This window comes from Lipomyces chichibuensis (genome assembly GCF_038497645.1).
Source record: "Lipomyces chichibuensis strain CBS 12929 unplaced genomic scaffold V1513scaffold_23, whole genome shotgun sequence".
NCBI classification, from domain to species: domain Eukaryota; kingdom Fungi; phylum Ascomycota; class Lipomycetes; order Lipomycetales; family Lipomycetaceae; genus Lipomyces; species Lipomyces chichibuensis.
The window spans coordinates 76651-87679 of record NW_027117475.1 but is presented as its reverse complement, the minus strand read 5'-3'; the positions used below and the strand labels follow the sequence as shown (position 1 = coordinate 87679).

The 11029-nt window shown below is 46.2% G+C and overlaps 6 protein-coding genes across 6 annotated transcripts; 4 read left to right on the top strand and 2 right to left on the bottom strand.

Moving 5' to 3' along the window:
• Positions 1-1469: 1469 nt before the first annotated feature.
• Positions 1470-3098, top strand: V1513DRAFT_129879 (kinase domain-containing protein). The gene is made up of 2 exons (XM_066894186.1): positions 1470-2034; positions 2090-3098. The coding sequence occupies exons 1-2, from the start codon at positions 1683-1685 to the stop codon at positions 2920-2922; spliced, it is 1185 nt and encodes a 394-aa protein (XP_066752727.1). The 5' UTR covers positions 1470-1682; the 3' UTR covers positions 2923-3098.
• A 397-nt stretch (positions 3099-3495) lies between these two features.
• On the top strand, positions 3496-5029 carry V1513DRAFT_459274 (26S proteasome subunit RPN7-domain-containing protein; the record flags this gene model as incomplete). Its single annotated transcript, XM_066899745.1, has 4 exons — positions 3496-3535; positions 3609-3653; positions 3723-4792; positions 4844-5029. 4 exons carry the CDS (start codon positions 3496-3498, stop codon positions 5027-5029), a joined length of 1341 nt encoding a protein of 446 aa, XP_066752726.1.
• A 1-nt stretch (position 5030) lies between these two features.
• On the bottom strand, positions 5031-6597 carry V1513DRAFT_416719 (glycoprotease family-domain-containing protein). Its single transcript, XM_066895852.1, has 2 exons — positions 5455-6597; positions 5031-5391 (listed from the first exon to the last, which is right to left on the bottom strand). The coding sequence occupies exons 1-2, from the start codon at positions 6477-6479 to the stop codon at positions 5145-5147; spliced, it is 1272 nt and encodes a 423-aa protein (XP_066752725.1). The 5' UTR covers positions 6480-6597; the 3' UTR covers positions 5031-5144.
• A 16-nt stretch (positions 6598-6613) lies between these two features.
• Positions 6614-7342, top strand: V1513DRAFT_129822 (uncharacterized protein). Its single transcript, XM_066894185.1, has 2 exons — positions 6614-6833; positions 6905-7342. Exons 1-2 carry the CDS (start codon positions 6747-6749, stop codon positions 7199-7201), a joined length of 384 nt encoding a protein of 127 aa, XP_066752724.1. The 5' UTR covers positions 6614-6746; the 3' UTR covers positions 7202-7342.
• Positions 7343-7870: 528 nt separating this feature from the next.
• Positions 7871-9122, bottom strand: V1513DRAFT_447430 (Mago nashi protein). Its single transcript, XM_066898396.1, has 6 exons — positions 8859-9122; positions 8703-8798; positions 8574-8637; positions 8429-8516; positions 8252-8377; positions 7871-8196 (listed from the first exon to the last, which is right to left on the bottom strand). Exons 1-6 carry the CDS (start codon positions 8986-8988, stop codon positions 8182-8184), a joined length of 519 nt encoding a protein of 172 aa, XP_066752723.1. The 5' UTR covers positions 8989-9122; the 3' UTR covers positions 7871-8181.
• Positions 9123-9247: 125 nt separating this feature from the next.
• On the top strand, positions 9248-10978 carry V1513DRAFT_447425 (tRNA synthetases class I-domain-containing protein). Its single transcript, XM_066898395.1, has 3 exons — positions 9248-9612; positions 9673-10514; positions 10578-10978. The coding sequence occupies exons 1-3, from the start codon at positions 9504-9506 to the stop codon at positions 10872-10874; spliced, it is 1248 nt and encodes a 415-aa protein (XP_066752722.1). The 5' UTR covers positions 9248-9503; the 3' UTR covers positions 10875-10978.
• The last annotated feature ends 51 nt before the right edge of the window (positions 10979-11029 follow it).

The following is an 11029-nucleotide window of genomic DNA, read 5'->3' as shown; positions in this document are numbered from 1 at the left end:
TTTGTGTCATATTATCCGACCCAGATAGAAGTACTGACCCGGACCCAAAGATACGATATTGATTTATAGACGAACACGAATAACTAACTTAACAGTTGTATCCTGTCTGAGTCCAAGACGCCAATTATAGTACCAGTCACTTTTACATCTAAAATAAGATATTTCTTTCAGTATAAGCCGTCAATAATCTCGGCAGTAAGGCTGAATAACGGGTAGCCAACAGCTTGGTAAGGATTGTCGACAAAAAAACGTACAGTTCATGCGGTCAATACCTGTTGAGTTCTGCTGCTTGCCGATTATCTGTATAACGCGGGGCATTTCTGTCCGATGCGGTTGAAATTACAGCGGTGCAAATCCCAAACTTGCAAGCTCTCCAATCAAAGACACTTGTGCTCTAACTGCACCAACGACGGACGAATTGGTAATGATTTATAATACTTAAGTTAACTGTCAAGATTATTGCTACCTTAATGCATATTAAACCCGAGTCGGGCTAACGGGATCATCAAATACCGCGGGCTCCAACACTTGGCAAAGCAGATAAGCAAATTACGTAGATAATTTCCTGAGTGGCCCGTTCATCGACGCTTATGAATGTTCCCGCTAAATTAAATTGTAATGATTTTAGGGCATCTTGATGCAATTGTTGCCGGCAAACTTAACCTAAGCGGAAAGTGACAATTTGTCTATTGCGTAATCATCGGCACGAATCAGCTATTTTTCATACACTCGGGCTGTGCTTCCCGTATTCTCAAGAATAATCACATAATTGCGTATTTTACAATGCTGTGCTTACTTTGAAATTGTCAGCGATGCATGGATTAGGTGAGCTCCCCCCCCGTGAAGTTAGGGCACAAGTGGCGTTTACATTGGTGACTTTTGTGACTGTCGACACGCAGCAACGATCGATGCTGGCAAAATTGCATAAGTGCGTAGGAACATTGGTTACAAATGTTGCACCGCCCACAACTGGCGTTGGACAAATGGGTTAGGGTTATTGCCGACAGTATATGTTGTTTGTGTGCTGGCAATTTGGGTACGGCTTAAGAGTGTGTTTGCCTGTCGTACCCGCACTCTCGACGTTACGCTTGCGCCATCGCCGCTTCACATATCACTCGTCTTTTTCTACCTCGCCTCCCGCCGCCCTCCCCCAATTATTTCTCTTCACTGCCCTCCAATTCCGCCTCAGTCGTCCGTATTATTCTCTATCTGCACTTTTTTTCCGAGTGCGTCTCCATCCTTCCCCCCTCCCCTAGGGCGTTCTGCCCGATCGCGCGCGTTCTCTGTCTCTAGTCTCCTCCAGATTTGATTCTTCACAATCTGTCTAGTGCGAGTGTCAGTAGAGCAGTTTTTCGTGTGCGCATTTTATTCTCAATTCCTCTTTTAGAGGGTCCAACTGCGCCAGCTACAGTCTGTTGTCGATTCTACAAGTGTACAGTATCAGTCATCGGGATCGTTCATTATGAATTAACGACATTCAAAATTTTTAGCAACACAATTTGCATCTCTTTTTGCTTCTCTTTCCTCACTTTCGCTATCGAATCGCTGCTCACCGCAGCTCTTTCTTCTTTTACAGTACATTTCCTGGGTTCGCAATTGCAAGCTTCTGACTTTGCGCACAAAGTTCGTTAAGAATTACTACATTCCATCTGCTCGATATATCCGTTTTCCCACATTCCCAAATGCCTAGACTCACCCCAGATATCGCCTCATCGACACCGAGCTCTCGCTCGGCTTCCGTTAGTCGCAACGGCTCCTTCAAAGACGGCTTGGTACGCTTCGTGGTCTCTCCTGATGGCAAGACCCATGAGCACCATCTCAAGAGCGCGCGCCGCCAGGAGAAGCTGTCAAACATGTTGCGCGAAATGGTTGGCGCGAAGAAAAAGGGCGTCGACGAAGAGGATCCGGGCTTGAGTCTTGTTTCTTCATGGCTGAGGTCAAATGAGAGGGACAATGCCGTCAAAAAGGACTCGTTAACTGCGCCGACCTCACTTGTTGAAAAGTATGGCAAATGCCACGAGATTATCGGGAAAGGTATTTAATTTTTTTTATATACTTTATGGGCTGAACCGCACGGCTGACTCTCTAGGCGCATTCGGCATCGTGCGAATATCACACAAAATCGACCCCAAGAACGGCAAGGGCGAGAAACTTTACGCTGTCAAGGAATTCAAACGCAGACCCGCCGAGTCGCAGAAAAAATACACAAAGCGTCTGACCTCGGAGTTTTGCATCTCTTCATCCCTACGCCATCAAAACGTCATCCACACCCTCGATCTCATCCAGGACGACCGCGGTGAGTACTGCGAGGTCATGGAATTCTGTCCCGGTGGCGATTTATATACACTCATTTTGAGCTCGGGAAAGTTGGAGGTGCAAGAAGCCGATTGCTACTTTAAGCAGCTCATGCGCGGCGTCGTGTACATGCACGAAATGGGCGTCGCCCACCGCGACTTGAAACCGGAGAATCTACTACTCACAACAAACGGCGCGTTGAAGATCACGGACTTTGGCAACGGAGAGTGTTTCCGTATGGCGTGGGAGCGCGATGTGCATATGACCAACGGAGTATGCGGTTCCGCTCCCTACATTGCGCCAGAGGAATACACCGAAGACGAGTTCGATCCCCGACCCGTTGACGTCTGGGCCACCGGTGTGATTTACATGGCCATGAGGACGGGACGACATTTGTGGAAAATGGCAAAGAAGGATGAAGATGAATTTTACCAAAAATATCTGGAAGGACGGAAAGACGAAGCCGGATACGAGCCTATCGAGCAGCTCGAACGAGAAAGGTGTCGAAACGTCGTGTACTCGATCCTAGACCCACACCCCGGTCGCCGCATTACAGGCAAGCAGGTTCTCAACAGCGAATGGGGCCGCGAAATCGTCGTGTGTGAGGCCGGCGAAACAGGACATTGAATCGTGTGTATTATGTAACTCAACTTTACATATTTTGTCTGTCCTGTGCTATTATAGATTGTCCTGTGGTGTATGCTTTTTGTGGAATGATTACAAGTATTTGTTACGGTTATGTGTAATAATATGTACTTCCTATGTGATTCTACATCCAATGTTCTTTCCAAGTGACCAGAACCAAAGACCGCGATTTCTACCGTCTAGCCTGCCTTGCTGTTTGTAGTAGTTATGACATATACCTTGGTGCTATTTTGCAGAAGTCTGTGACCTTTGCTCTGTAAATAATATTGTATATTTGACGATTTAAACTGGTTTACATATAATGTCTCGCTCTGTGCATCATTTGATTGCTGTGTCATGATATAAGAGCCGTGGGTAGTGGGTGATAAATAAAACGATTTAGCAGTATTATGAATGGAACCATTGAATTCGTTGCTAATTTGCCTGTATGTATGACATCAATTCAGTCTATGCGGCGCGCGGGCTGGTAAGTCGCTTACAACTCGCGATAGCTTTTGTCCACCACTTGCATCGCCAACCGCACATATTCGAACTTCGAACCAAAAAAAAAAAAGAATGAGTTTAGAAACACATGTAAATAGCAAATTAGTGGATTGTACGTTTTTTTTTTACACTTACTATCCGGCTACTTCTTACTGTGGTTTTTTGCTCGACAGCTAACTATTTAGCACTGCCATTATTCGAACTAGAGTCGCATATTCAGAATTACACAGGTACGGGCCGTAATCGCCATTAAACCCCCTCTCGCGATTTTTGAAAAAAATGAAACTGATGATGGGAAGGACGCAATGCGATCGATCGTCTCCTGTTCATCGCGGATAGATGTGCCCCGCTGGCCAAAGACGCGCTGACACTCGCTATCGGGAGCTTGAAACAAACGGCCGACGTAAACCGGTACGAAGACGCGGTCGAACGACTACACGAGATCGCGCCACACGACCCGCGTGCGACAATCGATACCGTGTGGGTAGACGAGGTCAGCAAAGCGACCCGCTCGACTGGGGATAAATTAGAGCTCGAACTCAAGAGCTACAAGAACAATCTGATCAAAGAAAGTATCCGCATGGGAAACTCAGAGCTTGGTGATTTTTACTTCTCAATAGGCGATTTGTCGTCCGCGAGTAAGTTCTATTCGCGACAAAGGGAATACTGCACCACACATAAACATATCGAGGACATGTCGATGGATATGATTCGAGTCGCCGTGTATCAGCAAAATTGGTCGCAAGTAGAGACAGCCATGTCCCGAATCGATGCACTCCCGTCCAAGAACTCCGACATCGAGCCATACTTGAAAGCAGTGCGGGGATTATGGTCGCTCGCGCAAAGCAATTTCGCGCTGGCCGCGTCGACGTTTTTGAACGTTCCCGTCGAATCGTTGACACATTTTGCACCAAAGTCGCGCCAAAAGGTTACGTACACCATCACGGAGTTTGTCACCGTGAACGACGTGGCCGTGATTATAGGCTTATGTTCGCTGGCGTCGTATAGTCGCAATGCGTTGAAAGATCTACTCGACAACAATGCTAATTTCAAGGAGATTCTCGAATCAGAGGCCCACATCCGGACCTTACTGGATTCATTCGTGTTGTTTGACTATAAATCTATTTTCAGCACCCTCGAGAAGCATAAGACTGATTACATGCTCGACATTTGGCTGGCTGATCACGTCGAGAAGATGTTTGATCGGATTCGAGAGAATTGCTATATCCAGTATGTCCGGGGTTATAAACGCGGATATCTGGACAAAATGGCTGCACGATTCGGCGTTAGTCAGGACGACGTTGAGAAGGATTTGATTGCCTTGATCGAGAGTGATAAAATTCCCGTGAGATTAGATCTCGAGAATAAGGTAGGTTTTTGTGCGACAAAGGATTCGAATATTGGACTGACGAGAACGCAGTACTTTCTTTTTAAGTCCGCAGATGAGCGCGCTGACGTTTACGACCACGTCATGTCGATTGCAAATACCTTTGAACGCAACGGCAGACTATTACTTGTCAACATTGGCGTGCTGCGCGGCGGATTGGAGATCAATGCGAAGCCAGAGTCAAGTGGCTTTGAACTAAAGAAAAAAGCTTTAATGTAGACTCTCTATTTACTACTACTAAGGATCAATGTTGTACATATTTGTAACGGTTCAGGTGTCTCAAACTATTTGCTATATTACATTAATCTACAGATAATGGGCCCGATGGCCATTATTAAGCGGCTATATCTGAAGGACGCACGTTTTGTTCAGTACGATCCTCTCGTAGCCAACCATCCACATCGCCTAAGATGTTTTCAAGATTCCACTCCGCCGTCGGCATGATATCGTAAGATGAATGCAAACCTGCCGTTTCCCACATTTCTATCCCAGTCCACGCGATCATCCTCCCGTTATCGGTACACAGATCCGGCGGCGGGAAGTGCAAGTTCATGACCGTATTGGAGAACGCATCTATTAACCTGTCCGTTACCTTTTTTTAGTCACTCTTTTCATGGACAATTACACAAATTCCCAACACTCACTTTTTCCGTAAAAGCAAATTGGAACCGACACCACCCGAGCACACAAAATCCTGAATCCCGGCAACAACCTCCCGCGGCACCGTCGACAGCGTATATGTAATCCGATCGACCGCATGATCAAAAATAGCATCCTGTATCTGCTTAGCGATGATCTGCACTTCCGTCTCCGACAATGCAGTAAACCCGCCCTTTTTTGCAACACCTCGTTTGACCATCGTCACGAACGACGAGAATGAAAACGCCGCGGTCTGGGGACGTCCGGGTTTTGGTCGCATCGGCAGCTTGACTTTGATTCCCACCTCTGTCATCTCCTCCTTGCTTAACGCCTTATTCTCGCCCGCAGCGACGGACTCTTCGTATCGCTGCACGAGCTTTTCGAGCTCTGGCCCGTTCATGTTTCCATTCAATCCCAATTCTCGTGCAGATTTATCAATCGCGTCGCCCATTGCGATATCAATCGTATTTGCAAGAATTCGATGGTCCAGTAAGCTAGCCGACAACACAAGCATCGTGTGGCCGCCACTAACAAGTAATGACAAGAACGGGAATCGCGGTGCCGAGCCGTTGGTGAGCAGACGCGGTGTTAAAAGGTGCGCGAGCATATGGTGCACGCCGACCATTGGAATGCCCCATGCGAGTGATAAGCCCTTTGCGAATTCGACGCCAACGGATAAGCTGCCGCGCATCCCCGGACCGCGGGTCACGCATATCAATTCCGGTATGATCTGTGGCGCGTTGGGCGGACGGAGGAGTTTACAGACGAGAGGGGCGAGATGGACTTGGTGGTGGTTGAGTGCGCGCGTTGGGACAATGCCTTTGAATTCTTTGTTGTCGAGGGACGAGGTCAATGATGAGATTAGTTTAGGCGGTGCCGAAGGGGAATATCTGTCGTATAAGCAAACCGAAGTGTCGTCGCACGATGTCTCGATCCCGAGTACGATGTAAGTTCGTCTCAACCAGTGCTGTGTGTTCTTCCCCAGGCTGAGGAGGCTTATCCGTGGTCGTTGTGACCGTGGAATGGCCATAACTTATCGTGTTAGCATGTAAACCTAGCTATACATTAACTGTCGCAATTGCCCCAGTAATCACAAAATATTTGACAAAAGTGTGGACTGTCAAATATGCATACAACGGCCATGTCAATTGTCAAACAAATCCTCCTCGGCTTATGAGCCGCACGCTTTTGAACCCTTCCCCCCACTTTGATGTCCAACGCTCAGGTTTTACCTATTTTAAACCGATAATTTATTTTCTTCTTGAAAACGCTATCTTTGCGTCAATCGACCCCAGCGATGGACAAGCCAGTAGTGCCGTCAACAAGAAGTCTCATCGCGGAAGAAGCAACAAAACACCTTACCAATCTCCAAAAGCTCGATGACGTAAGTTTATCCTCCCTTACTTCGCTCCTCTCTCATATCACATCTACACCTCACTAACCCTCGCAATTTAGGAAATAATCGCACTACTAACCCACGCCTCAAAATCTCTACAATCCCTTAACGAACCAAGCACGCAATCTGAAGACGAAGCAAAGCTCGAGTTCCAGACTCATGCCAGCAATTTCTTCGCAGGGCTTGAGTCCGTGACAGTCGGACTACGCAAAGAATCTAAGGCGCTGCAGGATGCGAATATGTTGGGTACTACAGTTATTACCAAGGCTGAGTGGGTTGGTGGGCAGAAGGAAAAGGAGGGGATTGCGGCCGCAGAGTCAGTCTTGCGGAAACTTAATGCGGACGGGGACGATTAATTTTTGTGTTGCCTGTCAACTGGAGTTTGGAACTACGGCATGGTATGGTTGAGTATACTGTTCGGCATAAAACTCGGGATTACCCGTTGCAATTTATTTCGAATCGCTTCGACACGGAAATATACCGCATCACCGACAGCGTGCCGCGAGCAGAAACAAGTTTACAGTCCCGTGTCCATGGGTTTTAGACGCGGCAAAGATGTGTTTTGTCGATAAAGTGTGACAAGTGTCATTAAATTTATTTCATGAGCGCTTGATGCGAAGGCCAATATTTGACAAGCAATGGCATGTGTTTTACCATACACACTTTTCATACCTTGTATACTCTGGATAACAAACTACTTTGCGGGGACTCGAAATACATTGAGCAGTGTTCGAAATGGCTACGGTGCAGCAAGTCTACACCAGATAGACTCTGTCGTCAAGTCCCATACCAACTCAACTACAGCCAGTGTCCTTGTTGCTAATAGAATAACCCATGACGTTGCCGCCTAAACTCAGCCGGTGCCATGCACAGCTTATATTTGGCTATACAACTCCTCAGGATTGTAAAGTAAAGCTTAATTAGCAGAATGTCGGCATGAGGTGTTGCATCACCATGGTTGCAATTGCTACTTGGCGGACTGAGCATAGTCGACGTAGTTGCGTTTTAGTCCTTCGTATAATGTGGGATCTTGCTAGTTGCGCTAATACCGTTCATTTATTGTGGACCTTATCCCCAATGTAGAGGACTAACAGCAGTCATATATTTTGATGAAAATATCCAAATATACATATATACAAGCATGTTACTAGCATGACTGCCATATATTAATTCCTGCTATCTTACACGTACCACTTCTCGGCCTTGTTCTCTTCAACTTCACAAAATATGTAATGGACCGATATCCGCACCTTAGCCAGTGTTTCTCTTGCTATTCCATCCAGGCCACGCAAAAATTTATTATTCTCATGACTCAGATATTGTCAGAATAATATTCTTAGATGGGTTTAATCTGTATAAGTCAGTAATAAGCCTACATCAACCGATCCATGCTACCGTTCAAGTACCTTAAAATGTAGCCCAATTAATGAAAATACTAGAGCTTTTAAATCCTGAATCAGATAATAGAATACCCGTAATCCTTCAGGATCATCGCTGGCTTGGACGTCGTTCAAAGAGCCAATCTTAGATGTCTGCACAAAACAGTAAGCAACACGCCGCCGCAAAAATAAGATGGAGCCTACCTCAAATGAAATGTGCTCCTGCCCTAGTCGAATTTCCAGCTCTTGTTTTCCTTCATGGTTCTTTTCTGGCCACCGTGAATCATCTTCTCTGTCATCAAGTGTCCGTTAAAGAGGTATTCTGTCGCATAACAAACAACCAACTCACTTCATTATTTCACTGTCAACAATCATTTTCTTCAATTGTTGTATAACAAGTGCACTAACGCACACTACAAGTACTTGTCAATAGAGGTTTTTCATTATATAATAAGTGATTTCTGCCGAATGCACATACTCTCTTTCCGAATTAGAGAATCGTTTCGGTAATTTGAATTATTTGCATATCTTGCAATTGCACTTCGACCATCACCCTGCACTCTAAAATCAAACTCTGTCACACATTAGGATCATCTTCTTTCCTCGTTGCCACAAATGCGAATTTCCTGCATACCCAAAAATTCGTGCCCAAACTTTCCCGCGTGGCCAGAGTAATATCGCACGTAGAATGGCTCCGCGCGATCGGCTGTTGCTGGATCATACTCAGAAGCCTGCTCTGGCTGTTGTAGTTGCTCTTCTGCCATATTTTATAGCACAAATTAACCAATCCAAACTAATGCACCCTGTAATTAGATATACTGTCGAGATGCTGGTGAATGGGTCAGCAAAGTATTGGATCTTGAACACCTCGTACGCTTGCTCATAGTATACAGTTTGCAAAGGCTTCTAAGCGTTTCAAGCGCGGTATTAAAGTGCTCACATGTACTTTAATCTCAGATTTACGCCCAAAGCCTAATAAATAAACCCCTGACTTCTCTGAAAATTTATACCCAAACCCACACTAACGACTGTTTCTGAGTAATGAACCAAAAGATTCTCTCCTCGGCATTCTCACCTTCAGCCAGCCGTTTTGATTTTCCTGCAGAATAGGTATTGAAGTGATAGTACTACATATAAGGGCCTGATAGACGCCAGCATAGGGATAAATTAAGTACGTACCTGCATTTGCAGACTCAGGTAGGATGGTTGATGTAATATTCAAAATACTTATTCTAGTTAGTTCTCGATTCGAAATCAATTTGCTACTGCAATTACGAACATGGCCGACAAACTTAACATTATAACTCAGAATTTACAAGAAGTTCTTAATGACCAGATTATCAAGCATGTCATTGAGGTCGAGCAGCGGCCGCTAAAGATTTACTGGGGTATGTACTCTTGTACAGTTGCAATTATCTTTACGTTAAATATTTGGACTAATATACTAGGTACTGCGCCAACTGGTCGTCCACACTGCGGATATTTCGTGCCTATGACCAAGATCGCGCACTTTCTTCAGGCTGGCTGCCATGTCACTGTTCTTCTAGCAGATTTGCACGCCTTCCTGGACAACATGAAGGCTCCGCTCGACCTCGTTGCATACAGGGTCAAATATTACGAACGGATAATTAAGTCAATGCTCACTTCCATCGGCGTCCCAATTGACAAGCTCGCATTCGTCGTTGGTTCCACCTACCAGCTCTCCGAAAAGTACACAATGGATATCTTCCGCCTGTCGTCCCTTGTCACCCAGAACGACGCCAAGCGTGCTGGTGCCGATGTAGTCAAGCAGGTGGAAAGTCCGCTGCTCTCGGGCCTGATCTACCCTCTCATGCAGGCACTCGACGAACAGCACCTCGACGTCGACGCACAATTCGGAGGTGTGGATCAGCGCAAAATTTTTGTTCTTGCAGAAGAATACCTTCCGTCACTCGGCTACAAGAAGCGTGCGCATCTAATGAACGCAATGGTGCCCGGACTCACTCAGGGTGGTAAGATGTCCTCGTCTGACCCCAATTCCAAGATAGATTTGCTCGACAGCGCCAAGACAGTCACCAAAAAAATCGCCAGCGCATTCTGTGCACCCGGCGTTATCGAAGGAAACGGTCTGATTGCGTTCGTCGAGTATGTGCTGCTCCCTATCTCCAAGCTGAGCGTTACCAACATCGGGGACGAGAAGCTGTTGGTCGAGAAGGAGGCTAAGTTCTATATCGACCGGCCGGAAAAGTGGGGCGGTCCCATTGAGTACTCGAGCATTGAACAGTTGAAGGAAGATTTTGCTTCTGACAAAGTGTGTATTATATTGCCGCAGTAATATGGGTTTGGCAAGATGCTAACAATCCTACTCATTTAGCTCTCTCCGCAGGATTTGAAGCAGGGTATCAGCGATGCGATCAACAAGCTCCTCGACCCCATTCGCGAGGAGTTCAATAACGATCCCTCATTCAAGGAACTAGAGGCCAAGGCCTACCCTCCAGCTGTTGTCGCAAAGCCAGCAAAGAAGAAAGAGAAGGTTCTGGGCTCGAAGTACCTCGAAGCCATGGAAGCCAAGAAGAAGCGAGAAACTGAAAAAGCTGTCGGCGACGCTGCAACTGGTGATTCGGTTGACGAAGTTGCCGCGAAGGTCCTTGAGACGACAATTACAGAGTAGCTTATGTTTTGGCGTAGAAATACATGACCAATAGATCGTTCGAATAGGTTCCGTGCGTTGCATGAATGAGCCCGTAGCCGACAGAACAATATAATATTTGAAACATAAGCACCTGCGTACAGAAACCCCAAGCCCATATATGCTCTGTATAAATC